At 42.6% G+C, this 21985-nt stretch overlaps 1 protein-coding gene across 1 annotated transcript in view; it reads left to right on the plus strand.

The window, feature by feature from the left end:
- Positions 1-21985, plus strand: part of NUFIP1 (NUFIP1, FMR1 interacting protein 1) — a 45753-nt gene that overhangs the window by 15726 nt on the left and 8042 nt on the right. The window contains exons 6-9 of the mRNA XM_019524685.1: positions 8388-8480; positions 14430-14698; positions 19150-19284; positions 20924-21165. Of these exons, the coding sequence (XP_019380230.1) occupies positions 8388-8480; positions 14430-14698; positions 19150-19284; positions 20924-21165 (739 nt within the window). The remainder of the gene's footprint in view (positions 1-8387; positions 8481-14429; positions 14699-19149; positions 19285-20923; positions 21166-21985) is intronic.

A 21985-nucleotide genomic window follows, 5' to 3' on the forward strand; every position in this document is an offset into this window, starting at 1 on the left:
TTTGTGCATATACAGGCAGGACAAAGGAAAAGTTTCTGTTTATACCCACAGCCTTGGCCTGCCAACTGTCCAGTTCAATTTTTATAATTTGCCATAATCTTAAATGTGTTTTTTGTTGTTCTTTTTTAAATAAAGACCAGGGGTAAGCAACCTACAGCTCGCAAAGATCCAGTTCAGCACAAGGGAATTGATGGCTTTAGAGCCTCCTGCTCTGTCACATCTGTATTGCCCTCATTGCAGAGGAACTGAGTATCTGTTGTGAGGGTGAGGGCAGACAGCTGGTTGCTCAGTGTGATGGTGGCAGTGGGGACAGCTTTATGACCCACAGCTGGGTTGCCAGCCCAGGCTAGCAAAAGGTTGCCAATCCCTGATACAGTGCATGCTCTAGTAGCAACAGTCTATTTTCCTGATGCAGTTGTTAACCAGAAAAAGATTATCTAGACTATTGTCTTGTGGCAGCTGGTGTGAAACCCAAAGTTTCCTTTTCTCTCTCAAATTCAGAAGTTGTTTCTTGACTTGTTTAAACTTGTCTAGAATTTGATGTTGATGGGTTACAAAACAAAACAAAACACTTTTACAGAGCCCTTAATCCCAGCCTTATAATCAGTGTTGAATTTAGCAAACAAGACATAGCTTCAGTCCATAGCTAGCTTTATATACTGCTAGACTAGTTCCCATTAAAAATCCAACATAGTTGAAAATTACTGTTTAGCTTTTCATGTGCCCTGATACTGTATGTGTGTGTTTTGATGGGGGTTATAGTGATCAGTCTTCTTGTTTGGGATATTTGTGTAAGAATTCCCAACTTTTGCTGATAACCATACAGTTTGCTTATATGATGAACTTCATGTTTTGCTTGTAGCTATATCTGACCTTCCCAAAAATAATATTATAGAAGATCAAGCAGCAAAGCACTGACCAGCACCTCTTGTAAGAAATAAGTTTCATAGTTTCATAGTTTGTAGGGTTGGAAGGGACCTGAGCAGATCATCAAGTCCAACCCCCTGCCATGGCAGGAAAGAGTACTGGGGTCAAACAACCCCAGCAAGGTGTTTGTCTAGCCTCCTCTTAAAGACCCCCAGGGTAGGAGCCAGCACCACTTCTCTTGGAAGTTGGTTCCAGATCCTAGCCGCCCTGACCGTGAAGTAGCGCCTCCTGATATCTAGCCTAAATCTACCCTCTGCCAGCTTGTGACTGTTGTTCCTGGTCACTCCTGGTAGTGCTTGGGGGAACAGGGACTCCCCCAATGCCTGCTGGTCCCCTCTGACTAGTTTGTAACAGACCACTAGATCCCCCCTCAGCCTTCTCTTGTGGAGGCTGAACAGGTTCAGGTCCCTTAGCCTTTCCTCGTAGGGCCTGCCCTTCTGCCCCCTGATCATGTGAGTGGCCCTCCTCTGGATCCTCTCCATGTTGTCCGCATCCCTCCTGAAGTGCGGCACCCAGAACTGGATGCAGTACTTCAACTGCAGCCTGACCAGTGTCACGTAGAGGGGGAGGCCCTTTTCCAGTCCTCTGGCACCATACCAGAGCACCACGAGTGCTCATAAAGCTGTGCCAGGGGTTCCGCAATGACCTCTGCTAATTCCCTCAGCACTCTGGGGTGGAGATCATCAGGACTATCTGATTTAAATGTGTCCAGTCCCTCCAGAAGTTCCCTGACTAGGTCCTCACTGACCCTAGGTCTGGGTGCGCCTCCCCTGGGCCCTATGGAGGTCCCGGTGAGGGTGTGACCTGGTCCCTGCTCAGGGAAATGGAGGCAAAGAAATTGTTAAATAGGTTAGGTTTGTCGTCTGGTGTGACGACCAGATTTTCTGGCATGTCTTACAGAGGCCCCATGTTACCTGGTACCTTCTTTTTGCCCCCTATGTATTTAAGAAAGGAGTTCTTGTTGTCCTTGATCCGGGTTGCTAGTCCCAGTTCCATCTCTGCTTTGGCCTTCCTGATCACGCCCCTGCAGCCCCGAGTAACTGCGGTATAGTCCTCCCTGGTGATGGCCCCACCCTTTGATTGGGTGTACGCCTCACTTTTAGCCAGGAGACTTTTGCTTTTGGTGAGCCATGGGGGCTTTTGCGCCCTTGTGCCCCCTTTGATCCGTGTTGGGATTACCTTTGGGCTTGGAGGATTGTCTCCTTAGAAATGACCATTCTTCTTAGACCCCCAACTCCTCTCCCCCTCCAGGACCTCAGTGCCTCCCTGACTGTTCTCCTTACCTCATTGAAGTCCGCCCTCCTGAAGTCCAGGGCTGCTGCCTTGCTGCAGGCCTTTGTCACCTTGCGCTGGATGCTGAATTCCAGCAGGCAATGATTGCTGTTGCCCTAGTGGTCGAGCACCCGCAGCTGCCTCACTAGGTTGTCGCCTGTGTCCAGGACCAGGTCTAACAAGGTGTCTCCCCTGGTGGGGCTGTGCACCTCCTGGGTTAGATGGAGGTCCTGTATCTCAGCTAGGAACGTACGTGAGTGGCCAGACCTGGCTGACTGCTCCTCCCAGCAGATGTCTAGAAAGTTCAGGTCACCCATGATGACCACATCCTTTGACCAAACTACCTCTGTGAGCTGACTTAAGAATTCCCGGTCTAGCTCTTCCCCTTGGTTGGGTGGTTCATAGTAGACGCCCACCGTTAAGTCCCTTTCCCCTCAACTTCCTTGTATTCTAACCCAGAGCACTTCAGTGTGCCCCTTTTCTGACCCTGTGCCATTCATTGAGGACGTGTATTCCTCCTTGATGTAGAGCACCACGCCCCCAACCTTTCCTCCCTGTCCTATCCCTCCTGTACAGCCTATAGCCCTTGATATTCACCGCCCAGTCATGTGTTGTGTCCTACCACGTTTCTGTGAGCCCAACTATGTCTGGGTTGGTGTCAGCTAGCAGGAAGGTAAGTTCCTCCTGCTTGTTCCCCATACTACGAGCATTTGTGTAGAGGCACTTGAGGCCCCCTTAAGATGTGTGCACTGGCCCCCTACTCTCAGTACTGCCCTGGCCCCTGTTGCTTACCTGGGTATTTATACTGCTCGTCATTGGTCTAGGCTGGGCTGTTCTTGTGGGTGATGCTTGGATTAGTTGTCGAAGGCTTCCTCCGCCCTCATCTTCCTCCCTCCCCCGACGAGCCTAGTTTAAAGCCCGCCGGAGGAGATCCGCCAACCTAGAAGAGAACACAAGTTGAAGTGTTCGTTTACGTAAAGTGATAAAAGCTGTTTGTATGTGGAGACATGGGTACTGCATGGGCTGCACTTGAAATCCTAAATGAATTTTATTACAAAACATTTATTGTTTACAAGATGCATTTTGTACATCTGACTAATTACCTCTGAATCAGCTGAGAAATCAAGGACAGCTTAATTTGGAGTAAAAGCACTGTAAATAAACTTGTTTTTGTAGTGATCACTGGACTGTGACTAAACAGAGAAATGCCACCATAAATGTATTTAATCATTCTAAATAACACAGTAGAACTATACCAGTCTACTTCTTACACTTGACTTTGTATTTTAAAACCAGTGTATTATGAGAACTAACATTTGAGCCTTCTCCATGGAAGAGCAATTGGTGAGGCCTTACTGGGATTTGGGAGAGGGATGAGGGTTGGATGTGTTCACTGTTTGCGCATATACATGCTCAAAGATGCTATTTCGATAAGAATGAAGTTAAAGGACAATAATATACATTATAGTCTCAAAATTAATATTTTTTTCTCTGTAGCTTCTAAAGATGGAAGAAGCCTTCTAAAATTACTTTTAGATTTTTTAAGTTCTTTGAGGCATGTTTTTAGATTTTAAGTTAAGAAGGCAATACTTTTAAATTTTTAAGTTCTTTGAGGACTGTTGCATAGTTCATGTTCCTACAGTTCTAAGCACTATGTGGCTTATCCTTTGCTTGGCTCTTAGACACTAATGCAATAGAAACATTAAGTATCTATAGCTCTACTCATTTACTTTTTGGGGTTTTGCTTTCTGTATTCAAAAAATGAGTAAAAATCTACCTCTTGCTAGAGATTAAATGAGACCCTAATGCTGGAGCAGATTAATTGCACTTCCTCCTTCAGTGAGATTGAAGACTTGACTCTAAAACACCTAGAACTGCCCCTGGCTGGTAGCAGGGTACTAGTCTTGGATTGAACTCTGATTTGAGCTAATAGAGCAGTTACTACATTCCAGACCTCTTCTCTGCTGAGGTATAGATGAAACCCAGAGACTGTTAACTATGCACTTAGTTTTCATGTCCTCAATGTTGGATTGTTCATTGAAGAAATCCTAGAGATGTGAACACACATGCACATGTATATATGTATGTTAATCTGAGTGACACTTTTTGAATTTTAGTCGGACAGAAGTGTTTACAGTGCTTTCTTAGAAAAATCTTCCTGATGAAAGATTTTATTGCTTGAATTCTTCAAGCAATTAATTTATTTTCATTCCGCTCGTTGCTTTGACCTATGTTTTAAGGCCTATTACATCTGAGTTCCTGCAAAATTCCTGTATGAATCATCATACTAAAATATATGGAAATGAACCTTTTGACCAATAAAAATCAAAAGGATTAATGAAGTTGTAGAATTAGCAGAATCTAACAGAATCCTCTAAAGCTAAGTCCACTAGGTGGTGTGGTTCTGTAGTTCATTTTGGTGCTTTTACTGCCTGTGTGGACATCTTGTTTAGTTATAATAGATGGGTGCAGAATGATTGCCTAGGTGACTTCGGTTGGTTTGGGGGTTTTTTTGAAGTAAGGACTTTCGTACAGATTCCTTTAAAATATAGTTTTTGTGAAGCAATAAATTGAGCCTTCAGCAAAGTAACAATTTAGTAATGTGACTCAGCAACAAAGCTTCAGTAAACTTTGCATTGTAGCAAAAAAAGGATTCCAGAGGGAGCCTGAGCTGCTGTGTTGTTTAGGTTGTGGTGTTTGAAGGGGGCGTGTATTTACTGTCTGAAGTTTCTCTTGCAATTAAGGGAGCTAGTTTTTATTTGTTTTTTTTTTCAGGTCATGAACGGTCAGATCCTAAGCAAGCGGTGGCATTTTAATGCATTTAGCTCTGTGCTCAGGCTTTAATTGCTGTTTTAGTTCTTCTGTTACTTACTACTTTAGCACTCTGGTTATTTCCCAAGGTCATAACTACTTTTTTTAAAATAGTTGCTCTTTTGAATGTATCCTAAAAATTCAGGAGTAAAAATGCACCTATTCCAGGAATATATAGGCACCTGCACTGGGGAAATTAACATCTTGGGGCATTTATACGTATACTTTTTTGTCCTGTGACACACCAGAGATCCGCTGCTTCGGAGCAGACTCAATTAATCAAGTCTGCTCTGAACGCGAACTGAGGCAAACTGTGCTGTGCCGTTGTATAAGCAGCGAAATGTGTATCAGCACGCAGAAAATGGCGGCAGTGCACTTTTGAACTAAAGCATTGCCAATGTGTTTTAGTTCAAAAATGCATCGCTGCCATTTTCTCAGCTCGGTGCATTTTGCTGCTTGGACAACTGCAAACGTCACAGTGCCCAGTGCTTTTCAAAGTGCCTAGTGCTATGGTGCTTGCATGTGTAAAAATGCCCTTGGTTTCTGTTTGCCCAGAAACAGTTCTTTATCCTCGCAATGTCACTTTGAATTGCTGTAGTGTCTGTGGCCTTTGTATTTAGTGTAAAGAGCTGATAATTCTCAAGTAACCTGTGAGTCCCTTCCTGTCCGGAGAAACTTTAAAATTAGGCAGTATAGTGAGATGGTTCCCAGTTCCTCATTGCCCTAGTATATTAACAGATGATGCAAGTAGCCATTCATGAACTGTGTAGATTCACTTTATCACCAAAACTGACGTGGTCCTGCCCCCTCCTGTTCCTTGGCAAGTAGGCTAGTCTCTTGCTTTTTAGTCTTGCAGATAGTGAGAAGGAATATAATGAGAACTGTTGACCAGACACATACTTGTTGACATTCCACACTAATTATCACATAAGGCACAGTTCCTGTATTTCTTTGTATGAAAAGAGCTCCTTCCCACAGAAATCTGTATCCTGTTTGTACATGGTGAATCTGACTACCCTATCTTCAGCTATTGCACTGCAAGTTATTGAGGTAATTGCAGCCAGACAACCTTAGTGTAAAAATGGAATCCTTATGCCTGTGCTTTACATTGACTTTTTATGCCTGGATAGGTTATTGAATTTGCCTCCTTTAACTATCTCCTCCTGAACTCATTTGTTTTGCCTTTCCCTTACTTTGGTACGTCTCTTCCATATGTTGATGTAGTCTTTGTAGAAGCTTCATTCATCTGAGCATTTATTGAATACATTCTGCTGGCTAAAAGATTTAGTGCATGGTTCTGTAGTAAAGGGGTAGGGCTAGGATTCAGAGTGACCTAGACAAATTGGAGGACTGGGCCAACAAGTACAAAGTCCTGCACTTAGGATGGAGCAATTCCATGCATCGGTACAAGCTGCCCTGCAGAAAAGGACGTGGAGGTTACAGTGGAGAAGAAACTGAATATGAGCCAGCAGTGTGCCTTTGTTGCCAAGAAGACTAACAGCATACTGGGTTGCATTGGTAGAAGTGTTGCCAGTAGTCAAAAGGAAGTGATTATTCCCTACTATTCAGCACTGGTGAGGCCACATCTGGAGTACTGTGTTCAGCTTTGGGCCCCCCACTACCAAAAGGAAGTGGACAAATTGGAGAGAGTCCAGCAGAGGGCAACAAAAATGGTGAGGGGCTGGGGGATACGACTTATGAGGAAAGACTGAACACCCCAGGGTGTTGTGGCAATCTGGGTAAGAACCACTGGGATGGAGCAACATTGTCAAGTCCACATGTTGGCCTGGTCAATGCTGGTTAAGTTTATTCAACAGATGCTACCTTTCTTCATCATAGGCATCTGGTTCAAGTTAGCAAAAGCCAGCTTTTCTGTTGCATGAATACATTTACTTCCTTGAATGGTGGTAAATAGCACAACTGATAGACATTATCTGATATATAGCTATTGGAAAGATAGTGGCATGGATGCACTAGATGCACATCAGTTTAGGCAGTGATAAGAAATCAGAAATGGCAAACTGGAAGATGCATAACAGTTGCTTTTTTGCTGGGATTTAGTTGCCATTGCTTTTGATTAAAGCAACGGCAGGAATAACTCCCATGGAAGGTATAGAATGTGATAAACATTAGGACCTCTGGAAGAAATACAATAAAAGTATATCTAAGCATGACTTGCAAAAACTTACCAGCCCCATTAAAAACCTTACCTTAGAAGGAATGAGCTTTGTAAAAATTTCTGTTGTTCTTTTTCACCTCGCCTCCTTTCTTGGCAGCTGTCTTGCTTCAGCTTGTTCTGCTGACATGTACTTTTGCTGCTACAAAATAGAGGAGGATGTGTGAGAAGATGAAATATTTAGCACAAAAAGCTGGCTCTTTTTATGTTTTTTGATAACTGTGCATGTGTAGCCGCTCTAGGCTGATGCTGCTCCTTTTTTAACAGACATTAATTATTAATAACTGGTATTACATTCCTTAAGAACAGAATAAAACCAGTGTTCTTCTATATCCTTTTTTTCTTGGTATCTCAAAGTGCTTTACAAAGTGGTGGGGTCTCTACTGAAAGAGTAAGGTCTGATGGGTGAATAGAAGAGCCATTTGTAAGATCTCTTGCAATGATTCACATCAGACTTTGCATGTTAGAACTAGTGTACCATTTTCCTTAAGGAAGAACAGAGTCTGGGGTGATGCAAAGAAATAGCTTGTGAAACAATTATAACAGTGGATATGTTTTGGTCTGCATGACTTATTCCAGTTTCAAGAAAAATTGCTAAAGAGGACAGGAATACTGGTGAAACTGAGGTCAGTGTGCAAGCACAATACTGAATATTGCTTGAAAGGAAACGTGTGCTTTCCTTACCTGTTGTCATAAAGGAGTCCTGTGTGTCCAGAGGTTCTCCTGGTGAACTATGTTTTTTGTGTAGCAAAATCCAGCCTGAATGAGCAGAAAATCTTTCACATGAAGATGGGGTTATCTTGATAAACACACAGTATGCCTGTGACAGTTGAATGTTTTGGTTGAAGAACTATTAATGGTTGTGGCATAAGCTCGTCATGTTATGTAATGGCCTGGTGGAATCTGTAGATGTTATTGTTTTGGGATGTTTGTGTCTTTTTAGTTTGTGAGGTCATTAGATTGTCTAATAAAGCCATTGCACTTCAGTGTACCCTCTGTACCTGTATATATACAGGTGGGTGTATTTCCTCCCTCTCCCTTTCCAGTCCTGGTATGATGAGCGAACAGTCTGACTTAAACTTGTCTAAAAGGTGTTTCACAGACACAAAAGATTAAACTGCATTCATGTGGTGTGTATGGTGCAGGTATGGATTATGACAGGTGCAAACTAAACATTTACACTTTTTGTCTTTTTCTCTAGAAACTTTCCTACAGTAGCAAACATTGAAAAGAAGAAAGTATTGCAGAGAGAGAAAGAAGAGAGAGGTGAAGTGCTGACAACTCCACAATTTGGGTAAGCTTTTTCTGGCCGTATTTAACCTTCTAGTAATTGGTCAAAAGTCCACTCCTTTTCAAACATACTGCAGAAGTGGTTGCAGCTTTTACTGGGCATTGTAACTTACTGTCCTCATAGCCTTTGTTTTATTCAAGTTGCAAATTTAATGTTGTTCACAGTACTGTGCAAACCTCTCTTGTGACTTAGCCAGTTGAAACGGTAATCATGTTACAGTCCTGATATTCTGGGCAGATTGTGTTCCCTGGCTAAATTTTAAAACAAGAAGCTCAGTCACTGAATAATAAGCTACACTGTGTGCCTTTGTTTCTTTTTGGAATCCTGTTGATCTTACCTGCGAACCCCTGGAAGTCACCATGCAGGCTTCTGTAGAGATAGATTGGCTTTATCTTCTTCCCACCTTTTTATTCTTTCTTTATTCTTAGAATGTACCCAACTCCCCAGCCTCTTGTTAATTGACCAGAAGAACTGAGTAGGATCAGCAAAAGTGTTCCCAGCTCAATATGCTAGAGCTTTTCCTGCTTCCATGTGGAGCTTTTCTGCTGGTCTGCAGGGATGGACTCAGACTTATCTGTACTAAGAAAACTTGGTTCCATATAAGCTCTTCTAATGTAGCTTGAGTATGTTAATAGAAAGGGGAACCTTAACCTGGTTGTCTTAATTTGATATCTTATAGCAGTGCAGATAGTCCCAATGAAGACTAAGCTGCAGAAGCTGCTCTGTCACACTTGCAGTATATCCCGGTCTGTCTTTGCTCATTTCTCCAGGGCTGTATAACAAAGGTTCCTACTTACTAAGGACTAAGGTGGCATTTTCCTTGTCTGGCTTATGTGAGATGGAATAAATTTAATGAACACTGGTAATAACACACTAGAAGTGAATATAAAGCTTGAATGCTTGGAAATGGAGGCCAAGAGAGGCTCATAACTAGAGGTTAAGGTGATCCCTGGTTGTCAAAGTAGTACAGTCACTGGTGTCTAATGATTTTTTTTCTGATAGCACTTTTCTGACTGTGCTAGTGAGCTGTGACTCAGAAGGCAGCACCTAAAGGTCACTTGCCTTTCATGCCTAAGATTGTCACATGTCAGTAGTTTTACTGCTAGAAAAGTGATTTAGAAAAATGATTCTTAAGCTGTTAGCTGTTCCCTTTTTGTTTTTACTTGGTGACCTCTATCTCCAATGCTGGTTTAGGTTAGAAATCTTTGTCCAAACTGCTAGCACTACAGACTTAATCTGCTGTCCAGAAAGCTGTTGTTTCTGCTTTGTATGTCAACAATAAAGATTCTGGAGTTGGTGCTTATGTAGAAAACTTACTGATGCGTCAGGCAACCTAGAATGCAGCTTATTCTCTGGAACCTTGTGGCATTCAGGCAAACAGCAAACTAAGATTTTAAAAAGGATTAGGTAATTAACACTTCAGAGCCACTGTAGAAAAGTACTACTTAAGTGCTTTGCAAATGTTAATTTTTAACTTCCCTGTCTATTAGATTAGAGAATACAAGAAAGACATCCCTTAGTACTTAAATGCAGCCATCTGTAGGTGGACTGCAATAGCTGGTTGGTACCACACTGAGTGCAACCATTTTGGACAAGACGTAGAGAATGCATCTTTTAGTAGATCTATCAAAGGGGAAGGCAGAATGGAGGTTCTGCATTGGAATTGGACAACAGGTTTCTGATCTTAGTTTCATAGTTTCTAGGGTCGGAAGGGACCTGAGCAGATCATCTAGTCCAACCCCCTGCCATGGCAGGAAAGAGTACTGGGGTCAAACAACCCCAGTAAGGTGGTCATCCAACCTCCTCTTAAAAACCCCCAGGGTGGGAGCCTGCACCACCTCACTTGGAAGCTGGTTCCAGACCCTAGCCGCCCTGACCGTGAAGTAGCGCCTCCTGATGTCCAACTTAAACCTTCCCTCCGCCAGCTTGTGACCATTGTTCCTGGTCACTCCTTGCGGCGCTCGGGGGAACAGGGACTCCCCCAGCGCCTGCTGATCCCCCCTAACCAGTTTATAACAGGCCACAAGATCCCCCCTCAGCCTTCTCTTTTGAAGGCTGAACAGGTTCAGGTCCCGCAACCTTTCCTCATAGGACCTACCCTGCTGTCCCTTGATCATACGAGTGGCCCTCCTCTGGACCCTCTCCATGCTGTCCACATCCCTCTTAAAGTGCGGCGCCCAGAACTGGACGCAGTACTCCAGCTGCGGCCTGACCAGTGCCGCATAGAGGGGGAGGATCACCTCCTTGGACCTGCTCGAGATGCATCTGTGGATGCACGACAAGGTGCAGTTGGCCTTCCTAGCCGCCTCCCCACATTGCCGACTCATGTTCATCTTGGAGTCAATAATGACTCCCAGATCCTTTTCCACCTCCGTGCTGACAAGAGGGGAGTTCCCCAGCCTGTATGTGTGGTGCCGATTGTTCCTCCCCAGGTGCATCACCTTACACTTGTCTGTGTTAAACCCCATCCTGTTCTCCTCCGCCCATCCTTGTAACCTATCTAGGTCCAACTGTAGCCTGTTGCTCCCCTCTATTGTGCCCACATCCCCCCACATCTTAGTGTCATCAGCAAACTTGAACAGGGTGCTTTGCACCCCCTCATCCAAATCACTGATGAAGATGTTGAACAGGGCGGGCCCAAGGACCGAGCCCTGTGGGACCCCACTTCCCACGTCCTTCCAGGTCGAGAAGGACCCATCCACTACCACCCTCTGGGTGCGACTCTCTAACCAGTTGGCGACCCATTGGACTGTATGGGTGTCTACGCCACAGTCCCCCAGCTTCCTAATGAGAATGGGGTGAGAGACAGTATCAAAAGCCTTCCTGAAGTCTAGGAAAACTATATCCACTGCCACCCCTGCATCCAATGATTTAGTGACCTGGTCGTAAAAGGCCACCAGGTTGGTCTGACAGGACCTGCCGCTGATGAACCCGTGCTGGTTGCCCCTGAGCATGCCGTTCCCTGCTGGCCCCTCCTGGATGTGTGCCAGAATAATTTTCTCGAACAGCTTGCCCAGGATCGAGGTAAGGCTGACTGGCCTGTAGTTCCCCGGGTCCTCTTTCCTCCCCTTTTTGAAGATGGGAACCACGTTGGCCCTCTTCCAGTCCTCCGGCACCTCTCCAGAGCACCACGAGTGTTCATAAAGCCGCGCCAGGGGACTTGCAATGACCCCAGCCAGTTCCCTTAGGACTCTAGGGTGAAGATCATCCGGGCCGGCTGACTTAAAAATGTCCAGCCCCTCCAGAAGCTCCCTAACTAAATCCTCACTCACTCTAGGCCCAGGTGAGCCTCCCCCGGGGCCCGAAGGGGGCCCAGCAGGGAGGTGGCAGTTCTGGTCCTTACTGAGGAAGACAGAGGCAAAGAAGTTATTAAATATGTTGGCTTTGTCATCTGGTGTGACAACCAGATTCCCTGTCTTGTCCTGCAAGGGCCCCACGTTTCCTGCGGGCCTTGCAGGACAAGGCCCCCAGGAATTCTTGAGAATTGTTACAGGTTTTTAGTGTCCATAGATCAAAGATAGCAACTGCCCCATCACAATGTTCTTTAACCTCCTGGTGTTGTACAAGAGGATGATGCGAAGTGCTGAACAAATGCACGGAAAACACGTGCTTTACAGAGGTTACAGTTTAAAGACAAATTTGGAAGAAAGTAATATTCCCATTTTATCGATGGGGAGCAGATACACAGATGGATTAAGCAACTTGCCTGAAGTGTCATAGGAAATCTCTATCAGAACTGAGGGTTTTGTTCCAATTCCCCTGAAACTATTCAGAGATTTTTTTTTTTTTTTTTCCTTTTGGTTCCTGGCTTGGTATTGCACAACTGCCTGAGTATTACAAAGGGACCTCTCATTCACTGTACGTGCATTGATGAAAGGGAACTGAGCAAAATGAGCTGTCTGGCCCACTCTGGCATGGAAGTTCTTCATAGTTTCATAGATTTAGGGTCGGAAGGGACTTAGTAGATCTTCTAGCCCAACCCCCTGCCAGGGTGGGAGAACAACAAAACCCCAAAACAAAAATGGGACTCAAATGAGTCCAGCCAGGTAGGCATCCAGCCTCTTCTTAAAGACCCCCAGGGTAGGGGCCAGCACCACTTCCCTTGGAAGTTGGTTCCAGCTCCTAGCCGCCCTAACTGTGAAGTAGTTTTTGCGGATGTCCAATCTATACCTCCTCTCCATCAACTTGTGCCCATTACTCCTTGTTATGCCAGCGGGCGCTAGGGGAAACAGCGTCTCCCCCAAACCCTTCTGGTCCCCCCTAGTGAGTTTATAGACAGTCACCAGGTCCCCCCTCAGCCTTCTCTTGTGGAGGCTGAATAGGTTCAGGTCCCGCAGTCTCTCACTGTAGTGTCTGCCCTGTTGTCCCCGGATCATGCGGGTGGCCCTCCTCTGGACCCTCTCCATGTTGTCCACATCCCTCCTGAAATGGGGCGCACAGAACTGGACACAATACTCCAGCTGTGCCCTGACCAGTGTCGCGTAGAGGGGGAGGATCTTGCATTCCTCTAAGGCAGTGGTACTTAATCTTTTCTCCCCACCCCACCCCCATGGGCCAGATGGGTGGTACCTGGTCTGTGCATGGGCTGGGTCTGGCTTGTGGTCCCAGTCCAGCACCCCAGATGGGAGTCAGGGCCTCAGCTGGCAGTGCAGATGGGTGGGGAGCATCTCAGCCCCAACCCAGCCCTACAAGGGTAGCCTGGCCATGTGGGGGGGAAGAATGGGGCAAGGGGTCATGGCCTGGCCTTAACCCACTCCAGAGCTTGGGGTTTGAGCATTTGGCAGCAGTGGAGAGTGGCAATATTACCTGCTACCCCTCCCCCATGGCTAAATTTCCCAATTGGTGGTGAGCCCTATGAGCTGGATACCAAGATGCTGCCAGCCACGTTTTGCCAAATAGTCTGAGGATGAGCAGCCCTGCTCTAAGTGTTTGGAGGTGCTGACAGTAGTTAATCTTTTTGTCAGTAGCCAAAGTAACTCACTTGGAAGAAATGCTGTTCGTAGGCACAACTTACTATTTGTATACCTAATTTCTCACTGTAGCCACATTCAGATATGTGCAAAACATTTCACCATGTTCTCAAGCTTGTATTTTTTTTTTAGAGACCAGTTTTAGCTTTTGCTGGGATCTTCTGAGATTCCTCTTACAATATGGACTAATCCTTATGATTCATAGAATTGGCTGTCCCCATAGTTTGCTTTCATTGAAAGCACAACTTCATGGTTCCCTGATTAGAACTTGAAACCTTCTGCTGTAAAGGAAGAGAACTTCCTTCTTCTCACTAATAGCCTATCTTTTATTTTCTACTTCCCCTTCCTTAAAATGCACATGCTTTTGAAAGGAGACAAGTCCTCAGTGGATTAAGCTGACATAGCAATTGGGCTGGTCTGATCTGTTTAAGAAATTAGGATTTTGCATAGCACTGTAACAATATATTCTAGAACTAACTAAAGGGGTGACTTCAGTTGAGGAAATGTGGTAGCAACAGATCTCTTCCTTTCTCTTTTATTCTGCCTTTTGAGAATGGCCTTACTAAATGAGGGGGATATTGACTTTATGATGTGGGATGAAAAATTGTTTCAGCCTTGGTGGCCATGAAATGTGCCCTCATGCCTTGTTTTCATGTTGGTAGCCTGTTGAACTTTCTTCTCCTTCCATCATGTCTTAGTTCATTGGGCTAGTCACCAAGTAAAACTCCTAAACCACAAATAAAATGCTTTGAGGTTGATAATAGATATTCTAGTAAATTTATATTCAACTCCCAATATGCTGAGTTTTGGGGAAACTAAGTGCTGTGGCACATGAGAGGGGAAATGCACAGATTTTGTTGAAGGACAAGTTGTTCCTCTAATCTCTCGTTTCCTTTAGAACACAGTTCTTTCTTTGCTTTGATTTGTTTTCTTTCCTTCTCCTATACTGTTTGTATGATATCTTTGCAATTCTTTCTGTCAGCAAAATGAAGGGTATGTGGAAAGCTCCTCAAGAAGAAAAATCATCAGGGCAGCAGGAAAAACAGAAGAGAAAGCAGAAGCGTCAGTTCTGGAAAAAGTTTAAGAAAAGTGGTGAAGGTGCTAATGCATCACCACAGAAGGCACAAAGTGCAGCCAATAGATCGGAAGAGCATGCATTTCAGAAGGAACCTAAAAAACAGCCTGTTTCAGAGGCCCAGGCTTGTGCAAAGGATGTGGATCCACTTAGCATTCTGGCTAATAGTGATGCTGGTAAGAAAAACAGTCAAAGAAAATTGAGATCTTATTTTAAACATCACAGCTAGGGAAATTACTCTTGCTTTTCACCTGGGGCAGGGCGGCAATCTGTGGTCCACAGCCTGAATCCAGCCTGTGATGAGACTTGGATCCAGCTCACAGCAGGTTGGGGAATCAGCAGTATGGTCCAGCCAGAGCAGTAGAGGAGGCATCCCCAGGATCCTACCTCCTGCCCTCTTCCATCTGTTCCTTCCACAGGATCTGCTGATCATCACAGGAGGTGGAGGGGGTAGAAAGACAGTTAGTTAGGGTTTGGGCTGGGTCTCAAGCAGTAGCCCTTGCTGGCGAAAAGTTTCCAACCCCTGATCTAGGTAACAGCTTCTTAGAAGAGCTGGAGGTCTGATCAGAACTTGTTTGCTGGGTTCTGAGACAGCTTGCACTTATTAGGAAGACCTATGCTCACAGAAACGGTTGTAACACTTTCCTCTTGATTTGGCAGAGGGCAGCAGGGACAGCCTCTTTGCCACTCAACTGCAAGTCTTCTCTTTGTCACTTTGCTACATTATTGGGGCTCTTCCTGCCCTGTGGTCATGCCAGCTTAAGCATCAATGGGTCGTAAATTTGTGGCTGTCTGGTTGTTTGTATGTCCTTGTACTTTAAACCCTCATTAGGATTTCCTTTTGGATGGAAATTCCTGTTCAGATGCATCCTGGCTAGGAACATGAACTTTCTCAGGGAAAAAATGCAATATGAGCATTATGGAGGGTGAACTGTGCAGACTGAGGCAATGTATTAGAAGTCCTGGGCTCAGGAAATCTCCAGCTGAGCAGAATTAACCTGTTAGAGAGAAAATAATAGATCAAGATCTTTGGAGGTTCTGCTGACCTGTACCGGCTAATAAGAAAAGCTGAAACTTCTCGCTTGGTTGGCATTTGAGGTTGAAGAAAAAAGAAATGTAGTAGGTAATGAAGAGAAGGAGTTTTAGAAAAGTAAGGAGTGTAATTTGGAAAGAAATCAACAGATAAGATTCTAGGCAGAGGAAGCACCCTCAGTAGTGCCAGTAGTGTCACAGATTTCAAGTGCAGGCTAGTCTGACTATTCAGTAAACATACTTGTGAAAGAGAGACCATTCTCTGTACCTTTTATTTTCCTAGTCTTTTTATCTGTATTGCTATAAATATCAAGTGCACACTTTGATTTTAAGAATTTCCTGAAAATCCAAGATGGCAGTAAAAGAGCAGAGGAGGGGGTTGGAGTAGAGAAGGCAAGATGTCAAATGTGAACTTTACTGGTGTACATAAAGATATATGCTTAATGCTTACAAGCTTTAAGCAAATAATGAACTATTAGCTGATGAGTAAAAATATATTTCCCCACACTAAAAAAGAACAGTCAAATTCTGTCCATTTTACACACAAGTGCTTAAACATTTAATAAATAGCTTTATGCTACCTGTAATTTCAAAAGATTAGGAAATACCTGTTTATTCAGATCTTGGAACAAAAAAAGCAAACCTTAAAAAGTGCTGTTTGGCCCAAAGATGCAATTTGCTTCTAATGTTAGATAAGATGTTTCAGCAGAAGGTACTTCTGGAAATTACTGTAACATTGAAAATAAGTGTAACAGACATTTAACATGTGCAGTGCTGGTCTTTGATTTTTTTTTTTTTTTTCTTTTTTTAACTTAAAGCAAACCTCTTCTCTTTTTTCCTGCCTTGAGTGCTGTGGCAATAACCAGTGACATTTCTTGCCTGCGTTTCTGTTTAGAAGAAGAGCAGTGCAGTGAGTGGAATGCAACAAGAGAGGAATTAAGAAATTGAATCTGAGTTGTTTAAATTTAGATACTGAAACTCCTGCCTGATGGTCAGGGTTTTGGAAACCCTGCCAAGTAGAAGTTTGTGCGCAGTGTTACATGTTGCATAATAAATATTGCATAGTAGCTTAAAAGGAATCGTGGCAAATTAAATGCAACCTAAAACCAACCGTTACAAAAATTATTTTTGATAAATCCAAATAGGACTAGAAATGTTTGCACGCTGGAACTTGTTCTTGAAAACCATGGAATAGTCTTTACCATGTTTTGAATCCCAAACTGCAGGACTGAGAGCCTAGAAGTTTAAGGATGAATGCAATATAAGGAAAAGTGACAAAACTTGATCTTAAAAAATGTTTCCTGTAGAAGGGGAGCAGTATAACTTTTGAACTATATGGCTATTTATTCTGTCTGCACTGATATAGCACTCTTGGTATGGCATATAAATAGGTTTTTTGACAATACAAGAAGCTTGAGCTCTGTCTCTCAAAATAGAAAACATTTTTCCCCATAGGTTTATTGAGAGTTTGGTATATTCCACTAATCCCATTTGATAGACTGTCAAACTGCTCAAATGTGGTTTTGGTTTCCTTTAGTTTTTGTATCCCACTGCAGGATAGAAATCCCAATAATTCAAGAGAATGAATGTTTTGTCAATTACTACTTGTCAAGTTAGTAATGCTATACATTGAAAAAAATCAACTGATTGGATATATTTTTCCACTTCTAGGTGGCAGGGTCATATTTAATTTGATCTATTGAAAATATTATTCCAGCAGTTTGTGCTTGCTGTTGAAGTTCCTATAAAGAAAGCCAAACCACTGAACAGGTACAATTCACTAAGCATCTGAATCTAGAGTTTCTTGAACTGTCAAGCCTGCTTTTGTCAGCAGTAGCTCTTTTGCAGACAGAATATATGTTTCACCTTGGTTTAATAAAGCACTTCATTTGAAGTGGAGAAACTAGCTGGGAGGTGAAGAAACAGGAAAATTTTGTTTTCCTCTTCCAATCTGTGAATAAAAACAAGGTGAAAAGATGAGGTCTATTGTACTAATATCTAGGTGGCCAGAAAGTCTGTTTCACTAACTAAACATAATAATTCCTTTATCTTAATAGATGGTTTTAAATAGAAAATGTATACCTTAAAAACATTTTATATGTATTTAGTACTGGAACTGTGGCTGTGATGGTCCAGGAAATATGCAAGAGGAAAGGATTTCTGTGGATAATATCTTTTATTGATACAGTTGTTTCAATAAGATGTCACCCACCAAAATCCGTGTCTCCTGCAGTTCAAGTATTTTGTATAAAATTTTTCAAAAGCTGTTTTTTAGATGCTTTTTAACTGAATTTCAGTTTTCATCCCAGTTTAGCTTGAGACAAGTAAAACTTCATCTAGAAATGTTGAGCATTTTTAATGTTGGTAAAATTAACACATCTTAATATTAGTAAAAAAAAATAAAAAAATAAAGTGCTAAATTTGGTATAAAGGTTAAGGTAGTTGCGAGTCGACATGTTTTTATAGTTGCCCGCCAGTGAGAAGCTGCCTATTTCTTCTGGATGATAAAATACAAAAAAAAGGAGAGATTAAAATCTCCCCCGCGCTCCCCCAAATAATTAAGTTCCTGCCACCTGAGTTTTACTTAACCAAATGACATCGGTTCCTGTTAGGCTAACAGCAACTCCAAGTACAGTTTTTAAAGTGTATTTCTAGAAGTAAGTAACTCCTATGGCTGAAGGCAGTGAAAGAGGTATCGTACAATTCCTGTAATTGGGAAAATATCTTGCTCTTTTTTAATTAATAGTTCAACCTACAACCAGGCTTCCATTCAGTCTCAGCAGAAACCATTTTGATGGTGTTCCTAATAGGGTTCTCTTAATGTTTCCCAAAATTTGTATCTAGAATCGTTTATAAAAGAACATGTCATATCTCTCCTCCTAGCTGACACTTTTGAGATTCCTCTAAATGAAGTGATCTATTGTTATGTATGGGTCCTCCATATTAAATAAGATTATCAGTGGTTTTGCATGTTTACTTTTGGGCGTTCTTAGTAGTTTTTGCTCCATTTCTCAGATGTTGATCCCTTTATCTCACATTTCAGCTGCCTGGCATTGTGTTGCACTGTTTTTAACAGCAAGATCTTGCTTTTTAAAGCATTATATATAGCTAATATGCTTTGATTCTGAATATTCTCTAAAAATAGCTCTACTCCCCTAAAGATTTTTCTCTCTTGGAAATTCTCATTTTAAATGTGAATTCTCCTCCAGAAAACAACTAAAGTCTGAACATATCTTTCACTGGACTACATCAAGTAAGACTAAAACATTTCTTCCCTGTCTGCTACCTGCAATTAATAACATAACATGTAATTAAATTGACTTTATGAAGACGGAGCCAAAAACCCAAGCTTTTGTTCAGGGAAGTCAAGCTGTTTTTCCTTTTTAGTCTCTTTGTCAGGACTGTAAACCAGTGTTTAAACAACTCTGCCTCTGAATGTTTATGGAAAGTATGTAGGCATGTATTTTATCAAACCAGGATGCTGAGCAGCCTGTCTGACACTTGTAGCAGGTATTTGTTATTTGAGAGCAGGGTGAGTGATAAAGATGGCTGTTTATAGAAAGGATCACTGACACATCTCAGTACTTTCTTGCAGAATCTGACAAGGATGAAACAGCCATGGAGGATGGAAAGGTGGGACTAACTGTAATTCCAAAGCAGGTAACCTCAGCCCTGAGCTCACTTGTGGCTAATTATGGCAGTGCAACGGATAGTGACAGTGAGCCAGAAGGTGAGTCGGTGCTTAATGAGCCTTTTTTTCCTCCTTTGGGAGGTGGGGGGCAGGCACAGGCACCCCAGTGGTAGCTTGCCAGAGGAGAGAACACATTATACAAAAGAAGCACCCAGAGTACATTGTTTGCCCACTTAGGGTTCACTGACTGAGAGCATCAAAGGTACTGTACTGGGTCAGCCTCATGGTCCATCTAGTTTTTAGTCTGTCTGCTAATAAATACTATATGACACTCAAGTTTCTAAATGTGGCATGCTTGTTTGGTGGTGGGAGAGGGGTTGCCCCCTGATATCTGCCTTTTCCTGGTATCTCAATCTGAACATGGAGATTAGATTTGCCTTTGGGGTCAGCCTGTTCCTGAGCTGTTTAAGATGTATAGTTTTCAGAGGCATGTAGGTGAGAACCTAGCCTTCTTTCTACCTTGGTGTAAAATTATGTTGGATGAGGACACTAACTGGTTTCACTAATCTCCAAGGTTTTAACACTTTCTAGAGAAGGCACCTACTAGATATTCTTGGGGGCAATGTAACTTTGCCTTCGTAGTGCTTCAAGATGCAATACCGTATTTTCTTGCATACAGTACACACCTCTTCCCTGCTAAAAAACAAAAAACAAACAAACAAACAAAAAAAAAAAAACAGCTGCAGGAAATTAAAATTTACATTATATGTGATGGAGACAGTAAGAGCAGGTTGTGCTGCTTACCAGAAACAAAGTAAAATCTGCATGTATCCACAGGGAGGAGAACAAGAGCAGGTTTAACTCCCTAGCTGCTGCTATTCACATTCTGTGAAGAAAAATCTTTTCACTTCATTCTGCCTTTGGGAAAAAAAAAGTGTATATTATATTCTGGGGCGTATTGTGTACAAGAAAATATTTGTGTGTATGCTTTAGCTCGAGGTAGAGATCCTTTTACAAGACCCACTATGATACTGAATGGCTGCTAATCGGTTGGTTTGTTCATTTGTTTTTAAATTGGATTAGCACAACCACATAATTGTATTAAAACAGATGCCTAAAAAGAACAGTAAACACACTTTAGGGTACAAGCCGTGATTTATCTACATAAATGTTTCAGTGACTTCCCTCAAAGTCACTGTCCATTAGCTTGTCCAAAAGGAATAAAAATCAGAAAGTGTTCTTTCAGTCAATGCTGAAGAACAAGTAAATTGCTTGCAATTCTTTAAAGTAGGTAGAGAGATGTGGTTGCTCCCAGTTTTACAAAGAGGGAGCTAAAGCATAGAGATGAAGTAGTTTGCCCAAGGTCACACAGAGAATTAGACATGACGGGGAATTGAATTCTGGTCTCCTGTGTCTTAAGTAGCACCTCAGTCCCTGGGCCATTCATCCTCCTTGCCGGTATGTATTGCTGCAAAAGGAACAAAGATCCATTCCAGAATTTTGCTCTTGGGGTCTTTCTGATATTGGCCAAAGCACCTAACTTCTGCATTTGCTATTGCACCTTCTGTAAATAGGTGATATGATACCATGCTTTGTAAAAACTGTCTCGAGCGCCTTTAAATCGCAGCTTGTTAGTATTAGGATGGTAACTGGTAATCTATCAAAAATGGGATATATTAGTATCAATTGAGGCATTTGAGATTTTTTGAGAGCTTACCATTTTGTTCTATTTCCTTAGAAGTTCCTGTCAAGATTGTAACTAAAGCTCTTGAGGAAAACCAGATCGTGCTGAGAAATGCTCCCCAGGCTTCAAATATACCTCACAGTCTGAATAATGTGAACCATGAAGAACGTACAAAGTGTATAAGCGCAACATTAAGAAACTCAAATACAAACACGGGGGCTTACAGAGGTTCTAATAAACGGGGAAAGAAGTCTCTCGCAGTACCATCTAAACGTCGTCCAACACTCCTGGAAATGGTAATATGCTTTCCTAAACCACTGCCTGACACACAAGTTTTTTATTTTAACAGTATAATTGAGATTTTACTTGTTTACTTAAAGCTTTTTATTAGCAACAGTTCTTTCTTCAGATAGATGCTGCATAAGCATTCAGTTTAGCAGACAGGTTGAGCATAAATATGTAAATAGATTACTTCATGGTATGCTTCAGATAATAGTTTGGCTTGATGAACTGAACAAAAGGTGAAAACTTAGCAATGAAGCTAGTCTGCAGGGAAAACCTTTTGTTCCTGTTGTAAATAAGATGTTTGTTTTTGTGTTTGTGTTACCCTTCTCTTGCTATTTGGTTTTGGGTGATGGAGTGAGCACTTCTACTCTGGCTGAAGCATAGTGGAAGGCACATCAACCCATATTTCTGTTCTGCCAGAAAAGAGGTTCTTGGATAACATCTTTTATGTATAGGCTTCTCTCCACATATAGAAATGAAACTTAGTAAGTCTGACTGGCCTGAGCATTGCCTTGTACCATGAAGAATTTGTTGGAACCCAAGAAATGTCTTGCCTTGATGCCATAATGCTGTAGAGGAGACCAGGGCATTCGGAGGCTATTGGGACTAACTAAACTACCTTAAACAAAAATCCATCTTTATCCTGTGCAGTTGCTGTATTGATTACCTTCTGGTATAAAATCAGCAGTGACTTATAATTTTCTTTTCAGTTCATAGGGGTTTTTATAGCTCAAAGGGACCAACAGATCCTCCTAGTCTGACCTTCTGTATATAACAGGCCACTACATTTTACCAAGTCTCCTTCTCCCTCTGTGACGACCCCCCCCCCCC

Source organism: Gavialis gangeticus, unplaced genomic scaffold, assembly GCF_001723915.1.
Source record: "Gavialis gangeticus isolate Ggan-Ray unplaced genomic scaffold, GavGan_comp1, whole genome shotgun sequence".
Taxonomy (NCBI): Eukaryota; Metazoa; Chordata; order Crocodylia; family Gavialidae; genus Gavialis; species Gavialis gangeticus.